The 23,281-nt window shown below is 45.8% G+C and overlaps 1 protein-coding gene across 1 annotated transcript in view; it reads right to left on the bottom strand.

The window, feature by feature from the left end:
- The window catches only part of COL4A1 (collagen type IV alpha 1 chain), a 237,364-nt gene that overhangs the window by 134,823 nt on the left and 79,260 nt on the right, over nucleotides 1–23,281 (bottom strand). Inside the window, exon 2 of the mRNA XM_060259360.1 lies at nucleotides 4,380–4,430. Within this exon, the coding sequence (XP_060115343.1) occupies nucleotides 4,380–4,430 (51 nt within the window). The remainder of the gene's footprint in view (nucleotides 1–4,379; nucleotides 4,431–23,281) is intronic.

The raw sequence follows: 23,281 nt of genomic DNA on the forward strand, positions 1-23,281 counted from the left end.
TTTTGAGGTAGAGGCACCAAATTTTAGTATAGCATCTAGTGCCTTTCCCCAAAATACCTGCCAAGTTTCAAAATGATTGGACCAGGGGGTCCAATTCTATGAGCCCCAAAAGATGGTGCCCCTATCCTTCATTATTTCCAATGGAAGGAAGGCATTTAAAAAGGTGTGCTGTCCCTTTAAATGTGATGGCCAGAACTCCCTTGGAGTTCAATTATGCTTGTCACACCCTTGTTCCTGGCTCCACCCCCAATGTCTCCTGGCTCTGCCCCCAAAGTCCCCAGATATTTCTTGAATTGGACTTGGCAACCCTAAGCCTTAAGCAGTTCTGTCCTGGTTTTAATTCAGGCCTGGGTAAGCTGGCCAGAGGACTGCTATGAAGGACTCTATTAGGCCTTGTGTTCTTTTCTTTGTTTCTCTTGAATGAAGTCACTCATTTGATCCAGAGGGAACTACAGTTTTCTGGGTTATACCTCTGAGGATGCCAGTCACAGTTGCTGTTAAAACATCCAGTCCCAAGACCATGGCCACACAGCCTGGAAAATCCACAACAGCCAATCACTCTGTGTTAATTATAATTATATGCACATTGCTGGCTGACAGCAGCATCTTATGCTAACTTCCTTCTTAAATTCTGTTACAATTCTAGTATACCATAAAAGAAAATCCTAAACATTTTGGACTCCTTCTTCATTAGAAAACCAAACATTCTAAACTGTGGTTTTCTCTGCTTGTATATATAATTTGTTCAGATTTAAGCCAAACTTCTAAAGACAGAATTAGGCTTTTCATATTTTGCAAATATCTGCTTTAAAAACAATATGTCTGACTTCCTTCCTTCCTTCCTTCCTTCCTTCCTTCCTTCCTTCCTTGTTTAAAATGTATTGCTACATTCTTTAAATCAAAAAGCTTACAGTGAATGCACTATATTTTAGCTAATAAGATATTTAAACCTGTGTTGTAGTCTTTTTCTGACCAAAGGGCAAGCTGCTTCAGTGATCTATGCCCCTCATGCAGTAATACTCAAACTATTTTGGCACAGTGCTGTGATACTGGAAGTGATCCAGAAAAATAACTTCTTGCACATTGCACTTGTGGCCACTCGATGGAGCCATTTTGGAAATACTTTCCCCACAAAGGGACAGATGGACCACATAGCGCTTGCCCATTTTTCAGGCTTCCAAGCACAGCACTGCACAGAAATTGTGCTTCGCTTCCACGATTTTGTACTGCAGTTTAGTGATGAGATGTTTACTACTTTTATTTAACAAGAAAGGGGAGGGGGGGAATGTGAAGGCTGAGGGCCAAACTGCACATTACATATGAGAGCCATGGTTGGGTTTTCCCATTTTCTTCAAAATTAAATAGCCACCAGGGAAAACTTAAACTGGATTGGGGATCTTGTAATAGGATCAGGGCTCACTTTGTAGCATGAGCTCCTTTGCGTATTAGGCCACACCGCCATGATTTTATTTATTTTATTTATTTATTTTGATTCATGTAGCCAATCCTCCAAGAACTTACAGGGCTCTTCTTGCAGAGCCTACTGTAAGCTCCTGTAGGATAGGCTACATCAGGGGTGTGTGGCCTAATATGCAAAGAAGCTCCTGCTAGGGGGTTGAATAGGGGGTTAAGAATTGCTATCCCTTCCCCTCCTTGGAATTTCCCTTAGTAAAAATCACCCCCTTTTCATGCAATGTTTAGCCATATTACTGTCTTTTTCCACACCAGAGGTAACAGAAGCTTTGGGTAGGAAGACAGATTTCCATCATGAGAAACACAAAAGGAGAAAATATTAACCTTCCCTCCCTGAGCCTCAGTTCTAATCTAGTCCTAGACATTTTAGTTTCTCCTAATATATGCCCACATATCAGCTGAGGTCATCCCAATATCTACTCCTAAAAGCTGTTTTCCTTTCAAGAGGTTCATTTGACCACAACAAAGGCTACCATCTTTTCTGTAATCAGTCCTACCCTCTGGGAGAGTCTTCCCAAAGTAATGTGCAAAGTACCTTCCCTCACAAAATTTAGTAAAGTCGCAACCAAATTATGACAACTACATAAGGCAGGGGTCCTCAACCTTTCTGAGCCTGCAGATATCTTTGGAATTCTGACACAAGGTGATGGGCACAACCACAAAATGGCTTCTGTAGGAGGGGATGTCAACCACAAAATGGCCACCATGGGAGGTGGAACCACACACAGAAAAACAGAGGAATTATATATACAAATGGTAGAATACGAGAGAAGGCTATTTTTTAAAAGGGAAAAGGAGAGCGAGAGAGAAAATAAAACCAACAGTGTGGTGTCAGCTGCCACCAAAACTTTACAGCCAACCCAGTGGCCAATCTTGCAAGAACCCACCTGGCATCATCCACTTGGTGGGTGCCAGGAAAGGTCTTGGTGACTGCCATGGCGCCCACAGGCATTGTGTTGGAGACCCCTGCCATAGGTTTTCAAGGCAAGAACTTCCTTTTGCATAACACTTCCTTGATGGTCTTCCATCGAAGTTCTAACCACAGCTGACCCTGCTTAGCTTTCAAGAACTGACAAGATCAGGCTAGTTTAAACTGTCCAGATCAGAGTTTAGAAAATTAGCAAATCTATTTTATTCCAGTGAGCCTTGTAGCTTTAACTGTTGGCCACATGGTGATCAGGGCTTTTTTGTAGAATAATTCTTTTGCATATTATGATGATGATGATGATGATATTAGGCCACACACCCTGCTGTAGCCAATCCTCATGGAGCTAACAGCAGGCCCTGTACTAAGAGCCCTGTAAGCTCTTGGAGGATTGGCTACATCAAGGGTGCATGGTCTAATATGCAAAGGAGTTCCTCCTACAAAAAACCCCCTCTGCTTAGTATTACTTCCAGTGATACCAGACCAAATTACATTTATTGAACTGATGTGGTGGGTTTCAAGGTATTCTATTGTATGCGTATATCATTTGAATGAATTGCACTGTACGGACTTTTTGTAAGCTCTTTCCTGTGTTTGAAGATTTGCAGAAATATTACACAAACGCATAAATAATAACCAAGAGTACTGACCACAGATCTCATGAGTAATGCTGAAGTTTGGTCCTCAGCCAGCATTTCTCAAACTTCTTGAAGTGGGATGCACTGTGAGAGTTTTCAGGACCTTTTGGGAACCACCTCCAAATTTACTCTACTTTTCAAGACCCACCTGCAAAGCAACATTGTGCTGCTTCCCCCCATGCAATACATACTGCCAAATTCTCACGCCACTTAACACTGAGAGACTTCATATTTTATGTTTCATCTTTAGAAGTACACTGAACTGGCAAAAAAAAAGAGGCTGTATTTCACTGTCATCTTGCACACAATGCTGAGGCAAACCAAAATCTACCATCAAGCCAGGCCTCATTGTGGGCAGCAGCTCACAGGAGCGGAGTTCCGGAACCTCTTAATTTTATTGCACGCAGGAATGGCCTTCCAGCTTGGGGTCCGCAGACTGTGAGGAGGTATTCCAGGAAGAAGGATTGCCGCCCCTCAGCTGGGGGCAGTGGATCTCCCAGTTTGGAGGCCCTCCCCCCACTTCAGGGTTAGCAGAAAGCAGGGGAGGTGGAGGGAAATGTCTGCTGGGCACTCCATTATTCCCTATAGAGACTGATTCCCATAGGGCATAATGGAGAATTGATCTTCAGGTAGTTGGGGCTCTGGAGCGGGGGTGCGTTGAGGTAGAGACACCAGATTTTCAGCATAGCATCCAGTGCCTCTCCCCAAAATACCCTCAAAGTTTCCAAAGGATTGGACCAGGGGGTCCAATTCTATAAGCCCCAAAAGAAGGTGTCCCTATCCTTCATTATTTCCAGTGGAAGGAAGGCATTTAAAAGGTGTGTGGTCCCTTTAAATGTGATGGCCAGAACTCCCTTTGGAGTTCAATTATGTTTGTCACAGCCTTGATCCTGGCTCCACCCCCAAAGTCTCCTGGCTTCACCCCCAAAGTCCACAATATTTCTTGAATTGGACTTGGCAGTCCTATCAGAGACATCCAATGCAACAACAAAAACATCTACAGAGGTGGGTTTAAACACAATCAAAATCACCCAGTATGTTTTTCTTTCAGCCCTGTCATAGATGTAACCATTTAAAAACATCTCTACAGCAGGCATTCTAAAAGTTAGCTAGCCTAGCTTCATACCTATACTTAGCACAGGACATATTAGGATAAACTAGAAAGAGACGTTGCAAACATAGACATACTGATTTGGAATTCCCTCTCCCCCAAGTCAGGGTTGTTTTCTAAGGACAGTTTTAAAATGGGCTGGCTTTTAGATCCATTCCTTTTTCTTCCGATCATTTGTTACCAAAATCAGCAAGAAAAAAACAACAACAGTGTAAGCCCTGGATATACTTACCTTTTGCCCCTTTACTCCACTGCAGTCGCATTTTCCACAACCAGAGCAAGCCTGAAAATTTAAGGAGAAAACAAATATTTGAATTTTGCAACAAGCATGTGCCACACTCCCAGTTAGAGAATATTGTGACATATCATGAGAATACAGCTGCCTTTGTGCCCAAACTGGTGAAAGTGTGAAACATTGAGCAACTGACTTCATGCCCTCTAAAACTAGAGTTGCCAACCTCCAGCTAGGTACTAACAAAACACAAGACACCATGGTCTCCAAGCTAGACAAAAACAATGAAAAGACCATGCAATTTACATCAAACTATGTATAAATATATTACAGTATAGAATAATCAAAAAAATTGGAAGAAGTTACAATCCATGAATGGTGAAAAACCTTTTCAGTCACAAAACAGATGTTCTACAAATATAATCCCACAGAGAGTGCTTTCCTCCTTTCTTCCACCAGCCAATGGGACTTCTCTCGAACAAGAGACAAGCTTCCAAACAGAAGAAAAGGATCCCTGAGCCCAACTTCAAATATAAGCAGTTTTGCGTCTTCCTCAAGAGCTTTGTTCTTTTTCAATTAGTGTCTCAACCAAGTTTCTTACAAATGGAACACAGGAGCCTCCAACAATCATAGAGCATGAACTTCACCAGTATCCTTAGGCCGTTTGTTCTAACTCCACCCTCCCCAGGTTCTACCCTTCTAATCTCTAGGATTTTCCCAACTTCAGTAGGCAACCTTTTCCAAAACCTACCGCTCTCTACCCACAGCAACTTGAGCAGCGTTAGAGAAGTCAAGTAGGCCTGGAAGAGTGTAACGCCGCTGAGGATGGCACTGCCTCTGTAAAACGTCAGAGGATTCCTTAATGAAACTTAAGAACATAACATAAGAACATAAGAGAAGCCATGTTGGATCAGGCCAACGGCCCATCAAGTCCAACACTCTGTGTCACACAGTGGCAAAAAATGTTATATACACACATACACTGTGGCTAATAGCCACTGATGGACCTCTGCTCCATATTTTTATCTAAACCCCTCTTGAAGGTGGCTATACTTGTGGCCGCCACCACCTCCTGTGGCAGTGAATTCCACATGTTAATCACCCTTTGGGTGAAGAAGTACTTCCTTTTATCCGTTTTAACCTGTCTGCTCAGCAATTTCATCGAATGCCCACGAGTTCTTGTATTGTGAGAAAGGGAGAAAAGTACTTCTTTCTCTACTTTCTCCATTCCATGCATTATCTTGTAAACCTCTATCATGTCACCCCGCAGTCGACGTTTCTCCAAGCTAAAGAGTCCCAAGCGTTTCAACCTTTCTTCATAGGGAAAGTGCTCCAGCCCTTTAATCATTCTAGTTGCCCTTCTCTGGACTTTCTCCAATGCTATAATATCCTTTTTGAGGTGCGGCGACCAGAACTGCACACAGTACTCCAAATGAGACCGCACCATCGATTTATACAGGGGCATTATGATACTGGCTGATTTGTTTTCAATTCCCTTCCTAATAATTCCCAGCATGGCATTGGCCTTTTTTATTGCAAACGCACACTGTCTTGACACTTTCAGTGAGTTATCTATCATGACCCCAAGATCTCTCTCTTGATCAGTCTCTGCCAGTTCACACCCCATCAACTTGTATTTGTAGCTGGGATTCTTAGCCCCAATGTGCATTACTTTGCACTTGGCCACATTGAACCGCATCTGCCACGTTGACGCCCACTCACCCAGCCTCAACAGATCCCTTTGGAGTTCCTCACAATCCTCTCTGGTTCTCACCACCCTGAACAATTTAGTGTCATCCGCAAACTTGGCCACTTCACTGCTCACTCCCAACTCTAAATCATTTATGAACAAGTTAAAGAGCATGGGACCCATTACCGAGCCCTGTGGCACTTTTTGATTCAGCTCTTGCCAGCAAAATATTTGGGGTTTGTTTTCCCCAGAAGAGTAACTGGTGCCATTTTGAGCAGTGGGTCATTAAAAACAAACAAACTTCTTTTATATAGAAAGTCTGTACAGTGAGGGTGTTAGCGACTGCACTGAAAGAAATCAACAATTTAATAAAATAAGAGAATAGATTTATAACCCCACCCTTCACTCGGAGTCTCAGAGTGGCTTACATTCTCCTTCCCGTCCTCTCCCCACAGCAGACACCCTGAGGTACGTGGGGCTGAGAGAGCTCTGAGAGAACTGCTCTTGAGAGAACAGCTCTGAGAGAACTGTGACTGACCCAAGATCACCCAGCAGCTGCATGTGGAGGAGGAGTGGGGAATCAAACCCAGTTCTCCAGATTGGAGTCCAGCGCTCTTAATCATGACACCGAACTGGCTCTCAGTTTTTCTCTCAATAAAATACTCAGAAAAGAACTTTTACAATCTGGTCTGCATAGCTTTGTCAGATAAGATTAAGCAGGCCTCGGATTCAGCAGGACCTCACAGGAGCACAGCTCCTGAACCTTTCTGAGGGTTCCCCCTCCTCTTCCCCGCCTTGGGGAATAGTAGGTGCAGCTGCATAACAATCCCCGGATGAGCTCCACCACCTATTTTTCTACAAAGCAACCCCTGAGATTAAGGGATGCCAGTCCCTGGGTTGGGGTGGGGCATCCCCCAGTTTTTGGGGCTTCTCCCCACCAGCGGCCCATTGCCGAGCAGGGGGAACCCCACCCTGAACAGCTACAACCCCATGCAATGTCCCCAGCGTGCCGATGTCCCACAAAAGTTATGTCATCGTGTTGGTGACATTGTGCGGCAACGCTCTTGCATTTGGGGCAAAACTCTATGGTTTGAGCCCAATTTGAACATACAGTATGCCCCCAAAGTAGAACGTCGCAACGCAACATCGCCAGCACGATGACATCACTTCCTTGTGACATCATCGCCTCGGGGACATTCCCGCCCACTCCCAGAACACCCCCACCCTGTATCCCCCTGCTGGCATAATGTGAGGATCTGGCAACCCCCGATGAGATATACACTAACAAGCATGTCCCATGGACTCCCATCACCTGCCAGTATCAAACTTAATTCTGCCAAAGAATGACATCATAAACACTTTGTGTGGTACACATAAATGTCATTAAGCCAGGGGTGGAATTCTAGCAGGAGCTGTTTTCCATACTAGGCCACACCCCCAAGATGTAGCCAATCCTCCAAGAGCTCACAAGGCTCTTTTTTGTAAACTCTTGGTGGATTGGCTACATCAAAGGTATGTGGCCTAATATGCAAAGGAGCTCCTGCTAGAATTCCACCCCTGATTAAGCCCTAAATAGCAACAACAATGAAAGCAGCCGAAGAACCGCCCATGCGCAAAAGCTCCCTGTGCCATTTAGGTTTGTCAGGTACCCCCTGACCACCAGTGACACAAGGGTGGGTAGGACCCCAAGCAGGGCTGGGTATGGGGGGGGCAGAGGGGGGTGGTTGCCTCGAGAACCAATGGAGGGGGGCGCCAAATTGGGTATGGAGTCCATTCTATTCTATGGGCCCATAGATAGAATGGGTCCACAAGGGGGCATCATTTTTTAATTTTGCCCCCCCTCCCCCTCAAAAAACATGTAGATCTGGTCCTGACTCCAAGACCCCAGTTGGAAAACTCCTGGAGCTTAGGGGATGGAGCCTGGGAAGAACAGGGACCTCAGTGGGCTACAATGCATAAAGCCCACCCTCCAAAGCCGCCATTTTCTCAAGGGGAACAGATCTCAGTAGTCTACAGATGAGCTGTAATTTTGGGGATCCCCAGGCCCCACCTGGAGGCTGATACCTCTAAACTGCTTCACTCCCAGTCATCCCCCTGATGTGCTTCATCACACAGTCAGTGTCTTTCAAATATCTGGGTTCAAACGGCCTTGAATAGCATCCAGAAACAAAGTGGAGGCCTGTGTTGTTCTTGGAAGCCCAAGGCTCTGGGAGGTACTGGCTGTATCGGCAAACTGCAGACTTCGAATGTGTCGCAGTTTATTCCCTCCTCTGGAACATCTGGACCTGTGAGTCTGGAAGGGAGGGTATGGCAGGTGTGTGTGTGTGTCTAAGCTCTGAGGCCACTGCCTTCTAGACTGAAGAATATCTAATCCCCCACTCCATATAGATTCTTTCAGGGCTTTTTTTGTAGCAGAAACACCTTTGCCTATTAGGACACCCCCCCAGATGTAGCCAATCCTTCAGGAGTTTACACAGCTCTTAGTACAGGGCCTAATGTAAGCTCTTGAAGGATTGGCTACATCAGGGGTGTGTGGCCTAATACACAAAGGAGTTCCTGCTACAAAAAAGGCCTGGTAGCCCACCCGCCCGCAATCAAATGAAAAGTGGGGGGCACAAATTTGAAAATAAAGACTGGTAGCATGTAAGTTAGTTGCTCCCTAAAAGTCTCCTATTTGGAAACCTGACACACTAAGGCTGTGCTTATATGTGAGGTAAACAGAGACTCCTGCTTCGTAGATTTTTGACTTGACAGACGAGACACAGGTGGAGAGGGGCAGCAGAGGTTTATTTAACATAAAATAAAGGATTTAATAAGATAAATAGGATGTGCGGATAACTTAGATATATAAAGCTGGTTTTCGAATAAAGTAAATAACTCCTGAGGGGAGATTTGATTCCGCTTTCTCTGGATCACTTTCTCCAGGGGAATGGAACTTGGTAGTCTGGAGACAAGCTGTAATTCTGGGGCATCTACAGGCCCTACCTGGAGGCTGGCATCCCAAACTGCCATTGCTTCACACACACACACACACACCAGTCACACACACACCACACACACTTTGATTCATACTACAGCATTTCTTGAACCTCAGCGGGTTCAAGGATGCTCTTTTCTCTCACAAGGCACCTTGTCACAAAAGTTACACACACCAGCTAGGAACCATGGAACCCTGTTTTCAGGTGGGTATCCGGGTTGGTCTGAAGTGGTAGAACAAAGTTTTAGTCCAGTGGCACCCTGAAGATCAACAAAGTTTTATTCAAGGTGTGAACTTCCGTGTGCATGCACACTTCCTCTGTCACACTGGAGTGAAATTTACCAGTCCATACATATAAGGCAGAGGTTGAACACCAAAATAACATACAACATAATGAAGATGTTTTAACAGGTGTAAACAGGAATATGTAGCAGACAAAAATAAACTTTCTTCCCTGAACCAACTTCCAAATTCTAACTAAAAGCCAAATAACAGCCGGGCTGACGCTCCTTTCCAGAGCTATGAAACCATATCCTGATGTAGCTAATCCTCCAAGAGCTTATGAAAAAGAGCCTTGTCAGCTCTTGAAGGACTGGCTACATCAGGGGATGTGGCCTAATATGCAAAAGAGCTCCTGCTGGAATTCCAGGAGCTGAGAGAGCTCTCCCAGAAGCTGCCCTTTTGAGGACAACTCTGCAAAAGCTATGGCTGACTCAAGGTCATTTCAGCAGCTGCAAGTGGAGGAGTGAGGAATCAAACCTGGTTCTCCCAGATAAGAGTCCGCAGAGGTGTCCCCAGCCTCAGCTGAGCAAGGAGAGTTGGGGCATCTTATTGTTGGCTGCGCTTTGGAGCCCTGGGAAGCGCTCCTACCAGCTCCACTTCCCACAGCATGCTGAGCAACCCCTGTCTTCCCTCTCCTAGTCCAAGAAGGCAGAAGGGAATAGTTGCCGACTCTTTTACCCTCCAGCACACATATTTTTGTCTTAGCTCAGGAAGTATAACTCCAGAGCACACTAATTTACGCAGCAGCTCACCACTTTAATGCCAGTCGCTCACGACTTTAATGCCAGTAGCTCACAAAGTGGAATTTTTACTCACAAGGCTTTCTAGTTATTATCGGGAGTAAGTCCCTGACAGGTATAGCTGGAGATGGCACAGCTATTTGTTTTGCTGGTATTATCACCCTGGTCATTAATGACTGATTATTATGCTGGTTTATCTTGTAAGATGTACTAACCCTATGCTGTAATTGTATTCACAAATACTAACACCAGGGCTTTTTTGTAGCAGGAACTCATTTGCATATTAGGCCACACCCCCTGATGTAGACAATCCTCCTGGAGCTTACAGTAGGCCCTGTACTAAGAGCCCTGTAAGCTCTAGTAGGTTTGGCTACATCAGGGTTGTGTGGCCTAATATGTAGAGGAATTCCTTCTACAAAAATAGCCCTAATACTTATTGATTTCTTTAGACATTTAGTGTTCTGTGTGTAGCAGGATGTTCCAGGACTGGGGGAAGAGGAGCGCAGGGAGACAGCTCTAATCTGGTCTCCCTGGGTAACACTGATATGGACCAACTGAAAAGGGAAGAGTATGTGGAATGTGACCTTGATGAGAAGGAACACTGAGGCCCGAGAAAAGGACTTTATATTAATGCAAATAACTTTGGCGAGTGTGCAAAAAAGGGGAGCTGTTATTTTTGTAGGGTATAATTGCTAGGGGACTGCCAATCTACTTCAGCCTGGCAAGACACAGTTGTTGAGGGACAAACTTTTGAAAACAAAAAGTGATCACACGCAACAAGTATCTAATCTGCTCATGATGCCCAACACCAGGGGTCATGTTGTAGAAAAATAGGTGTTGGAACTCATCCAGGGATTGTTATGCAGCTGCACATACTATTCAATGGACAAGGAGGTGGAACTCTCAGAAGAAAGAAGTGGAACCCTCAAAAGGGTTCAGGAGCTGTGTTCCTATGAGCTCCCACTGAATCTGAGGCCTGCCCAACTCTCTTGAGAATGGTTCAGCTTTATCAGCCCCTCTAACTCCTCTCATTTCTATGGAGGTAGACCAGGGGTGGCCAATGGCTGGGGCTGATGGGAGTTGTAGGCAAAAAACATCTGGAGAGCTACCGTTGGCCACCCCTGAGGCAGACCAAAGGAAAACAGTAGTAAACCACTCACCCTCCCAACAAGTGAATCCGGAAGAGAAGACTGATTTAATTTCCACCACAGAAGGTAAATTGGATCTCCCTGAGGGGCTGTAGCGTAATTGATTACATTTTAATCTTTCCTTTATTGAAACCTTATGTCAAAGATTTTACATTGGGGGATTTTATCATCAGTGACCATTTTCCCCTCATTTTGACTCTTCAAACTGGTCCTCACACTTATCCCTCCTGTAACTTGTCCTTGCAACCTTACAAGACTGACTTATTGCCCAGAATTCCATGGAATGATCGCACAGTTTGGAAAACCCAGATCTGGTCCCGCTGTAGAATACAGATCCTCCTTAATATGTGCATCTGACCATAATGCAGGGGTGGCCAACGGTAGCTCCCCAGATGTTTTTTGCCTACAACTCCCATCAGCCCCAGCCAGCATGGCCAATGGCTGGGGCTGATGGGAGTTGTAGGCAAAAAACATATGGAGAGCTACCGTTGGCCACCCCTGCCCTAACGTATCTTTTCAACTTACAATTCTTTAACATCTTATATCTCTGAATCACTGAGTGTCAGTTCAGGGTGCCCAAGCAGAGGTGCAACTATTCTAGTAAACTCTACACACCGATGGTTCAACAGAGAATGTAAAGAAACAAAAACTTTACTGCGTAAAGTTTACAACCAATACCTCAATTCAAAGGCCCTGACCTTGCCATCAGAATACTTTGAGCTTAAGACTCAGTTGCACCCCCTTATCACAAAATAAGAGGCGCAATTATATTAAAACTCAGTGGTAAGAGCTATCTATGCTACTACCTTAAAAAATTCTACTAAGTTCTGGGCCATAGTCTCAAGTGCATTCCGGGCCAATGACCTATCTATGTCTGCCATTTCCTCTTATGTTTGATTTCAGCACTTCTCAGTTCTGTTCCATCAAGATCTAACTTGAGCTGAACCATCTGATTTTCCCCTAGCCGATTTACCTGACTGGCCTCCTGTCCCTCCAGAGGAAATAAAAGAATTAATTACACAACTGAAATTAGGAAAGGCTCCCGGCCCGGATGCCATTTCCTCCGAAATCTTAGAGTTAGACGCAGACTGGTGGGCTTCTCCCCTTGCTTCTCTGTTTACAATTGTAGATTGAACTGGCATAATTTCCCTTAGCATGGTTGAATACAATAGTGGTCCTGCTATGCAAAAAAAGGTGATCACACTAACACTGCCAATTACAGGCCGATTAGCCTACTCTCCATCATTAGCAAGCTTTACTCCGGACATCTATTAGTCAAACTCAATCTCTGGATGCTGCAGAAAAAATTCTAAGCTCTGAACAGCTGGGCTTCTGCAAAGGGAAGACCACTTTAGACCACTGCATTATCCCGTCTAGTCAACAAGTACACTGTGCAAAATAACCAGAACTTATTTGTTGCTTTTTTAGATTTAAAAGGTGCATTTGATTCAGTTGACAAGGACCTCCTTTGGATTAAGCTAGATAAACTGAACATGGATAAAAGACTCCTTACGCTTATTAAGAGATTACACACTTTTACCACCTGCCAGATCAAATGCTCACGAGCAGGCAACCTAACATCGAATTCAAATGACTTTGGCGGGTGCGCGAAAAAGAGGAGCTGTTATTTTGCAGGGTATAACTGCTAGGGGACTGCCAATCTACTTCAGTCTGGCAAAACACAGTCTTGCTGACACAGGCTGATGATGGTTGCTACCAGGGCTTTTTTTGTAGCAAGAACTCCTTTGCATATTAGGCCACACACCCCTGTTGTAGCCAATCCTCCAAAAGCTTACAGGGCTCTTCTTACAGGAGGGTTGGCTACATCAGGGGTGTGTGGCTTAATATGCAAAGGAGTTCCTGCTACAAAAAAAGCCCTGGTTGCTATCTGATCTATTAATAAAGCTTCTTCTGCCTACAGGCAAGGAGTCTTACGATAGTACCTGGGCAAAACTTTACAGTTTATGAAACTACCAGTGCTCAGGAGGTGGCACATTCGTTCTCCTTCCAGATTCAGCGGCCTTTTTTGGCCCAGAAGGTGGAGACAGCTGGCTACACGCATGCCATGTTGCAATGTTCTCCACCACCTCTGAACCAGACAACTTGGAAGAGATGCAAATCAGCCTGCGGGTGGGACTGAGCATGCGGCATAACACAAAGCATGCTGAACGCAGGGCTTGCCCGCACTGCAATACCGAAACACTATCCAGATCAAAGATGTTTGCTCCCATTTTAGCAATCCACACTGAAAGTTTTGATATGCAACTGGGGAATAACAGATTGCTGTGTCAAAGTGTTCTGTGCGTAACCTGCATTCCCCTTTGTGGTATGTCTATGCACAATATGCAACTCAACGGGTGATATCACACTGGAGATTAGGCGTGGCATTATCCTGGCTCCATAAAAGCCAATTCTCTTTTATTCATGCCCAGGCATTCATGCAGACCCCACCCTGCTGCTGGAAAAGGCACTGGCCGTATATGCACAAGAGGAGCCTGTTCATGCGCATGCCGGGCTAGTGTGAAGTGAGTGCAGCGCGCACCCAGCCATTCAGACAGCAGGGAAACGCGTCCTACATACGATTTAGAGGTTTGCTACCTGGAAGCTCCTGGTAGCTATTTGATCTGGTCCCAGCCTGTCCTGAGACGAGGTAGGTACAGGTGGAATTCAGGAGGCTGATGTGCTCATGTGATCAAGCGCATTAAATCTAGATGGGAGGTGTGGCCAGGTCAGGCCAAATCTCTCATGTGATTGCACCCAAAGTCTCTACTGTTTCTGGAACTCTGCAAAGAACTCCTTGGGGTACCCAGCTTTACATCACGGCAACTATGGGCAAAGCTCCCCATCTTCAGTGACACTCCCAAAGGTTTGCCAGTGTACAAGTCAGGCCTGGAGATCTCCCACTATTACAACTGATCTCCAGATGACAGAGATCAGTTTACCTAGAGACAATGGAGGGTGAACTCTATGGCACTGTACCCCACTGAGCTGCCCGCAAGACCCCATTCTCCCCAGCCTCCACCCCCAAAATCTCCAGGTATTTCTCCGCCCAAAGAAGGCAACCCATTAGGGCTTTTTTTGTAGCAGAAACTCCTTTGCATATTAGGCCACACACCCCTGATGTAGCCAATCCTCCAGGAGTTTACAGGGCTCTTCGTACAGGGCCTACTGTAAGCTCCAGGAGGATTGGCTACATCAGGGGTGTGTGGTCTAAGATGCAAAGGAGTTCCTACAAAAAAAGCCCTGGCAACCCTTCTTGTAAACCAGAGAACAGGAACTGCAATCTAGTGGGCAGCCTATCACTCTGGAAAACTGCAGTCTGCACAGCTTCCAGAACTATCCGGGTTTGTACCAGGGAAACAAAGGATAGCCTCTCTCAAGTGCGTCTGATCCCGGCTGAGCTGACCTCAACTCCTTTGTGCAACTAGACCACAACAGAAGGATGGAGAACCACAAGACACATGCTGCCCTCCTCGCCCCATCCTGGGAATGCCTGGAGGGCTTGTTAGAATGCCTACATTTTTGTACCATCTGGTATTGGAAAAGCTGTTTCAAAAGTCAGTGTTTACATACGGAGGGTTTCCTTTCCTTTGCCCAATAAAAGCTCTGTAACTCAATGCCTTGAGTAGTATAACGATTTGAAATGTCATTTATAATCTCTTATTTATTTCCCAAAAGATAAATAATTTAAAAAAAAATTGCAACGTTATATTAGGATTTTGATCTGAACGTAGGATCGAGACCACCCTGCTTGGATTAAAAACACTGAAATTCACAAGCCACAGAAGAATAAAAGGGCATCTTAGACTAGAATATGGAGGGCATTCCAATAAAATACGAGAGACTGAATCTATTTTACCAAAGAATCAAGAGCAAATTCTATTAGAGAAGGGAAGACACAAAAAAGCTGCCTCTTGTAACCAACACGGAATGGGCATTCATTCTGACAAGAGTAAAAGCCCTGATCAGACCTAGTGAGGTCAGATGATAAGCACAGGAAAGAAGAGAATCAGGGGGAAGTATTTAAAAAAAAATGAAGAACAAATTCATCAAGAATGAAGAACAGAACTTTTGTAATCAATCTGCCTAATCAATTTTTTAAAATTGTAATTGCTGATTCAGCGAGTCCCAATTCTGTGCTAGATTCAGTGGTAAAACTGATAGCCGACAATTTCTTGTCCATGATTCTAAGCCATGATGATTTATAAATGCCAAGTATCCATGCCCTGGCTTCCAATGATGGCTAACCAAATTCAGTATGCAAAGCCACACCAGCAACACAGCAGGGTGTATTTAGCAGTTTTCTAAGGAAGTAAAGAACTGGACAATCAATAAAATTTGTGGCCTCCCTAATTCTCATTGTCATTCCATATAAAATAATAGGGATTACCATTAAAGGTTTGAATAGTCACTGGTATATATCTCCTTCCCCTTGAAGAAGAACATGATATTGGATTTATATCCTGCCCTACACTCTGAATCTCAGACTCTCAGAGCGGCTTACAATCTCCTTTACCTTACTCCCCCTCCCCCCCCCCCACAACAGACACCTTGTGAGATAGGTGGGGCTGAGAGAGCTCTCCCAGAAGCTGCCCTTTCAAGGACAGCTCTGAGATAGCTATGGCTGACCCAAGGCCATTCCAGCAGCTGCAAGTAGAGGAGTGGGGAATCAAACCCTGTTCTCCCAGATAAGTCCACGCACTTAACCACTACACCAGACTTCTTTCTATTCGAAAGAAACTCAAAATACCCACAAAAACAGGGTTTGATTTTGTTTCTTAAAGCTTTTTGATGTGGAGCCCAGTTTAAATTAGATGCAAATAAGATTCTGAGATAAGAAAATTATTTAACTTGTTCTAATTCACCACCCCGGGCCAATGGTATACTTTATGATTCCTTTTCTTTCTTTCTTTTTAAAGTAAAAACCACTACCATGGACTTCTGGCTGTCTACTGCCAAACCTTCTTTGCAACAGTAGTCGGGGAGGGGGGTAGATTTAAGGATCTCTGTAAACCAATATGTGTGGGAAAACAAGACTGGATCGCCTGTATACAGCAAAATAGGAATATTATGGTGTGCTAGACAAGGAGGATGACAGGATTCATCAAAATGGCTTGACACGTCATTTAATGTAGAAATTAAATATATACAGAAACAGCAGGCAACCTTCTCTGACTCCATGTTCAAGGCTGAATGAGTCAGGCAGCTCACCCCACCCCCCACCCCTCATGATGAACTTGAGTAGTAGTGTCAGAATGCAAACAATATATTAACCTGTAAGGTTTTGCCCAGAATCTATCACAAGACTTCTTGAGTAAAAGCAGAAGCTTTAATGAAGAAACATATAGCAAACCCTTGTAGCATGTGAATGCAAGGCAGTACTGCCTTTGCCAGACTGATATAAAATGAAACTTACAATCCAAATAAAGGTTGCAGGTTAACGGCCATCACTCCCCCCCACCCCTGCCTAATTCTCCCACTCAAAAGTGTTTTAATTATTTCTCAGGCTGCAGTGTTACTTTCTTCAAGGTCGTATTCCAACTCACAGACATCTTTTGTTGGTACTTATCATCTGTTACCAGGGAGACGATATTAGGCCCTGGCTTCCCACTGTGGTTACCCTCCATGGTGGCCTCCCTTGTTACCAATACTATTCTACATAAAGGCTTAAAGAATACAAAAAATGTATATGAGAGTTAGTATTTTAATACATAGGTTAGTACAGTCATTAATATATGTGTATAGATACACACAGGGGTGGAATTCTAGCAGGAGCTCCTTTGCATATTAGACTACACACCCTGATGTAGCCAATACTCTGTCACGTTCTCAGGGTGCAGGCAGGCAGGAGTCCAAAGCCAGTCCAAGGTCAAAGTCCAGGAAGTCAAGCAGGACCCAAGTCACCAACGCAGAATCACAAACTGGAATCAGAAGTCAATGTCCAAAAGCCAAAAGGTCAGGGTGTCAAGGAAATCAAGCAGGTCAGGATCAGGAAGGAGCGTGGATGCAAGCCAGAGAATAGACTTGTTGCTTCCACGAGGTTACCAGGTCCTGGGTGGGAGCTATATGGGAGTCTCAATCAGCCTGCTCCCTGGGTGGCAGTGACTCTGCTAGAACTCAGGGCTGAGAGATTATCTAGTGGGATACGCGCAGACAATGATCCAGGGTTGAACTACTTCGCCTGAAACCGATCTATTCCCATCCTAAAATATCCTGCTGCTCCAGCCACTCTGCAAGACTCTTCAACCAATACGAAGAATAGAATTTACCTAAACATGACCATAAGCTAAAAATGCTGGTGCTGAAGAGAAATCTTTCTAAACAAGGCTGATTTCATAAACAGGAGCTCTTCTGACTTTAATTTAACATCTTCTGGAAAGCCAGATGCATGACTCAAAAAAGACTCAGGACTCCGCCAGTTCTCATGACCTTTTTGGAGGTGGAGAAGTCACCACAGATTTTCACTCTCCAGTGTCATGCAGGATAATGAAAACACCCCACATGGCAAGAACAATTTTCCAGAACTTGAAAACTCAGGAGAGACTGATTGCGCAAGAGCACGTCACCAAAAAAAATTGAATTTTATATCCCAACAATTTCTGATTTCATGAACTGACTCTTCAGAGACAGAGAGGAGCAAGCAGAGGGAGGAAAACAAGATATAGAAGGAACTTCATCAACATGAGGGTGGTCACTTGGCCAGCATTTCATAAGTCACATCCGAAGTTATGACCAGTCTGGAAAGCAGCAAAGCCAGAAAATATCCCAGCCAAACTTGTTTCTGACTGCAAGTGGAGATGCATTAGACACAGATGACTTGCACATTCAGGCATCACAAGGCATTGGCATGGATGTGCCATGCATTCTGCTCAGGGGTCGTTTTGTAGAAAAATAGGTGGTGGAGCTCATCCAGGGATGGTTATGCAGCTGCACATATTATTCAAGGGACAAGGTGGGGAGGAGGAGGGGGAACCTTCAGAAAGGTTCAGGAGCTGTGCTCCTGTGAGCTCCTGCTGTATCCGAGGCCTGATGCTGCTGCTATGGGTGGGAAGGGGGTATTATGCCTCCCACCATGCATCTCTGCCAGGTTTTGTTTTTTGTTCTGCATTGTTCTTCCTCCGTTCAGCGCTGTTTGCTTTCTATTTGCTGTTTTTCCAGGTTTTCTGAGAGACTTTTGTGCTGGTTTTTCCCTTGCTTCGCATCCAAGTCAGGTTCAAATGCAAAAGCATATGTATTCCCTCAAGTTTCCCTCACCTTTCCTTTTCCCTCAAGGGTCACTCCACTGTCAACACTGAGGTCATTCTGACCACTTTGCACCTTCTGCTATCCTCCCCCTTAGTTGGTATACAAGCTCTTTTTCCCCTTTTTAAATTTTTTTTTATAAGTGGCATGAGTCTAGCAATATGAGACTGTCACTAGTCTCAGCTGAGTAAAAAAAATAAAACAATGGGGGGAGTTTTAAATGAGCTGAATGAAGTTTAGTTCCCTGTTGGAAGTGGCATTTGAGAGGATCGGTGAAGGGGGCATCAGAGAGCATGGGGGGGATTTCATTGTTGCACACAAACAAAATAAAAGGGGGGATTGTCAATGTAAAATGAAATTAACATGAGATGTAAAGAGAGAGAGAGAGAGACCCTGGGATGGGAAATCTAAACCTTTGAAAAAATACCTCACCTGATTATTTAGTCTTTAGCCAGCTCTCCCTCCACCAGTTTGGTATAGTGGTTAAGTGCACGGACTCTTATCTGAGAGAACCAGGTTTGATTCCCCGCTTCTCCACACATACCTGCTAATGTGACCTTGGGTCAGCCACAAGTTCTCTCAAGGCTGTTCTGCTCAAGAGCAGTACTGGGAGAGCTCTCTCAGCCCCACCTACACCACAGGGTGTCTGCTGCAATCCCCTTTCCCTTCTCCTCCCCACAACAGACACTGTGAAATAGGTGGGGCTGAGAGAGCTCTCAAGAGAACAGCTCTGAGAGAACTTGCAAGTGACCCAAGGTCATACCAGCACCTGCATGTGGAGGATGGGCGAATCAAACCCAGTTCTCCCAGATTAGAGTCTGTGCTCTTAACCACTACACTAAACTGGGGGTCACCCAGTAACGTGCCAAGACCTCGTCTGGGGCCAAAGGATCCCAGGGGTGTGGCAACAACAAAGGAGACAGGGATTTTGCCTATTTGCAGTTTGGTGTCAGCTAAAGGCCCTGCTCAGATGAGTGACGCATTATCCCACATCTAGCCAAGAGTCCAGAATGTCTAACCAATATTTTTTTGAACCCACTATGTTCTCCTTAAAGGAGGAAACAGAAGTGCACACAAGACATCCCGCCAGAGGTAGAAATGGTCGCTCTTGCTGCTACCCTATGTGTGACTATCTCCTACCCCTTGATATAATCTCCATGCAGCAAAACAGCCAGTCTGATTTGTGAGGATGCTTGTCTCACTTCACAAGCACATGACGTGCTCAGAGTGGCCTTATGCGTCTGAGAAAAGCTGGGATGGGCATCCATTTATCTTTAGGGTTCACTGAGAGGAGCTGGGTACTGATGTTCCTCATGCATCTCACGCTCCAGTCATGAGCTTTCTGCTGATCTGGTGCTTGTCTTATGGGCGGGTGTGTGGTAAGGCTCCCAGCCCAGTAACTGCTACACCAGTTTTTCAACTGTGTTAAACTGCTCTCAGCTATGGCTGAAACAGACTCAACTCAGTCAAGGCAGAACTCTGACCATTTTCGCACACAGCTTACCATGGGGTCACGTTCCTGTTCTCTCCGCAGTGTCCGTCGGATTTCCCATTATCTGCGCCGAAGTTACAGGAAGTGCTGCGGCTTTTGTGTAGCAAACGTAAACCACTAAAACCCAGTTTACGTTTGCTATGCAAAAGCCGCGGCACTTCCTGTAACTCCGGCGCAGATAATGGGAAATCCGACAGACGCTGCAGAGAGAACAGGAACGTGACCGCGTGGTAAGCTGTGTGTGAAAACGGTCTCTGTCTCCTCAGCCTTCTCTACTCAGCCGATGCTAACCAGGGCCTTTTTTGTAGAAAAAGCCCAGCAGGAACTCATTTGCATATTAGGCCACACTCCCTGACACCAAGCCAGCCAGAATTGCACTCAGATTGCCTGGAGCATCCTGTCACTCTTGGCTCTCTGCTTCTGTGAAGAATTAACCCTTCACAGTTCTTTACCATTTTAAAAGTGCAGTCCTTCACAGATGTACAAAACAACACGATCCCTCACTGCCCTGCTTATAGAGCTTATACCTAGGAATTATCTAAATTTTCACTGAACACCAAACACTCCAGCTCCCGTCCATTTTAGTTTGGAGACTTCCAGCTCTGACATATAAGATACCTCTAATGTGTTTCCCTCTCTAGTAAACCTCACTTCCCTAGACTCCTTAGTCACTACACATGGCTCTCAGTTGCCATTGTGCCCCCACTCCCAAGTTCTATTATGCGCCTGTGACGGAACCGGCCTGATTCTGCCTTCAGACCCGGTCCCATCAACTCCCTATTGAGTTGCCAACTCCTGGAGGGAGCTATTTCTCCTCCTGCCACTTGGGCTCGCTGCCACCACCTGCTCAGTCTAGGGGTTCAGATTGAGAGGAACAGGACTCCCAATCCCCCTCTCCAGCTATGAGGCCAGGCCTCAAGGCCCTCTGCCACCCAGTACTTGGGTGTCACAGAGACCACAGCACTTCTTCGGGGAACCCCTGGAGGATAGGCACCTTACCCAACTGCATGCCTTCTCCCTTCCCCGGGGCCCCCTTCTTAAAGCAGCGTGGTCTAAAGCAGTTGGGGATCTATGTGGTACAGAGTTTGACTGCCAGCATTCAAAACAGCAAAAATATTTAATTAAAAGAGAAAAAGAAAAGAAAAGAAGAACAAAACAAAAACAGTTGCATGTAAACGGTTAGCACAGCACAGCACCCGCACAGCAAACAGCATGACAAAGAAAAGGTGGTTATAAACGCATCCTACTGTCCCTGGTCTAAACTTGCCCTGCTTTGTGGATGACTTACTTGGTCTGACTGCCTGGGGGCTTCCTTTTCCTGAGTAGGCCTATCCCACAGTCAGGAGCCCCCATGCTCACAACCTCCTCCTTTGAGTGCCAGCTGAGGACAGCCTTTCTTCCTGGTTAACTCAAATGCAAAGGACAAAAGAACTTCCTGCTGCTCTAGGAGGCTTTCCCCCTAGAGTTGCTGGTTTGGCTCTGGAAGGGAGGGGGGGTTGGAGGGAGGCTAGGCCAAAGCCTGCTTAGCAGTTTCATGTTCCCTCCCAACTAAGATGGCGTTTCTCCACACGTCCCCCTCCTTAAATTCTGAGCCGGAGGGGTTGCCTCCTACAGAGGTGACCCCGTAGAAGAATCCAACCAAACAAGGAGAAACCCGTTAACCCAAACAGAACATTTACCAAGATTAGGAATTTTCCCAACAATACACAAAGTCCAACACCCTAGGTGTCCATGTCCTTTCTGGACAAAAAGTCGCATTGCTGCATTCGGAAGGAATGTCCAGTCTTTAAGATGTACTCCTCCATCTCCCAGGACCACCTCTGGGGTTTGATGCTCTCCCTCAGTTGCTGCTGTTGCTGGGGTGAGTGGTCCATCAAAGGAGGAAATTCCTGGCCCCACATATGAGGTTGGAAACTACCCAGTTCCCACACAGTTGCTTCTTCTTTATCCCTCATTGGTGGAATGTTCCCTCTGTCCACTCTGACCTCCCAGAAAACCACGTCGGGGGCTCCAAACAATTGCTGTCCCAGCTTCTTTTTGTCTCCTTCCTTCCTACCTATATGCAACACCATGAACCTCGCAGAGAATGGCTGTGGTATATTCACCTGCACCACTTTAACTGCCTTTCCCGTCTTCTCCATAGCCACCACATAAGTAGCATTGTCCAGGTCATCCACAATCATATGGGGTCCCTCCCCTTCCACTTTCCGTTCACCAGTATGAAGTGGCAGGAAAACCATCACCCTAGCCCCTGTCTCAGCTTCTGAGAACTCCACTTTCTGGTCCCTTGCCACCTCACACAGTGGTTCCAGCCTAGGGTCACTTTGAACCTCAGACAGGACCATTCCTGGCTCCCCCAGACTTTCTATCATCTGTGCCTTCAAGCTACCCCTAGTCCCACTGTTTCCAGAATCCTCAGCAAGGGTTTGGCTTGGGTTCTCAGTCCCCTCGGTTGGTTTTTCAGCACTACCCAACTGACCCCCCTCCTGCCTGGAAGGTCCCACAGCTTCCCCGGACTCGTGTCTGCCCTGCTTCAAGACAACCTGTTCTGAGAGAGTCTCGGAAGATCCCACTTCCTGATCCACAGCTACTTGGTGAACCGGTTCCCACCTAAGGTCACTCAGGACCTCCTTCTGGAACCACTCCCGTTCCCCCAAGCCTTCAGCTATGTGCTCCTCTGAGCCCACATTAGCCTTGCTGCTCTCAGAACCTCCTGTGAAATCTCCACTCTTCACCTCTGTCTCTTCAGCATGCACCTCCTTTACGCTAAACAGGTTCCTTTCCTCGCTAGGAACATCTACAGCCTCTTGCTGCACTTGGGAAAAGCTACACCCCTCTTCCCCTTGGGAACACCCTACTCCAGGGCTTGAGACAGGCTGGTCCTCCCCCTCCTGGGTGACTGACCTCTCTTCGTCCTTAGTAACCTGGGCTATTTCCCCCTCCCTGCTTGGTGGTGAGGTGGCGTTCCTAAAGTTGCCTTCCTCCTCCCACTTTCCTCTGAGGGCGTGGCTGCGGGTTACAGCATTGATAGTGTACTGGCCAACCAACAAATCCCGGCCCAATAACACTGGAACTGTCTGTTCCTTCATTACCCCCACCTCCATAAGACCTGCTGATCCTCGCCATTCCACTGGCATCCGGGCCACAGGAATCGTGGCGGGTGGTCTCAGAACCCCCTTGATTCTGAATGCCATATCAGGGACAATGTCAGCTTCTGACACCAGATCTGCCCTCACAAGGGTGACTGAAGAGCCCGTGTCAGCATATCCCAAAACCAACCGGTCCTTAAGTCTTACTGGTTCAACAAAATCACTCCAGGCCTCTGCAGGCT

Source organism: Heteronotia binoei, chromosome 1, assembly GCF_032191835.1.
Source record: "Heteronotia binoei isolate CCM8104 ecotype False Entrance Well chromosome 1, APGP_CSIRO_Hbin_v1, whole genome shotgun sequence".
Taxonomy (NCBI): Eukaryota; Metazoa; Chordata; class Lepidosauria; order Squamata; family Gekkonidae; genus Heteronotia; species Heteronotia binoei.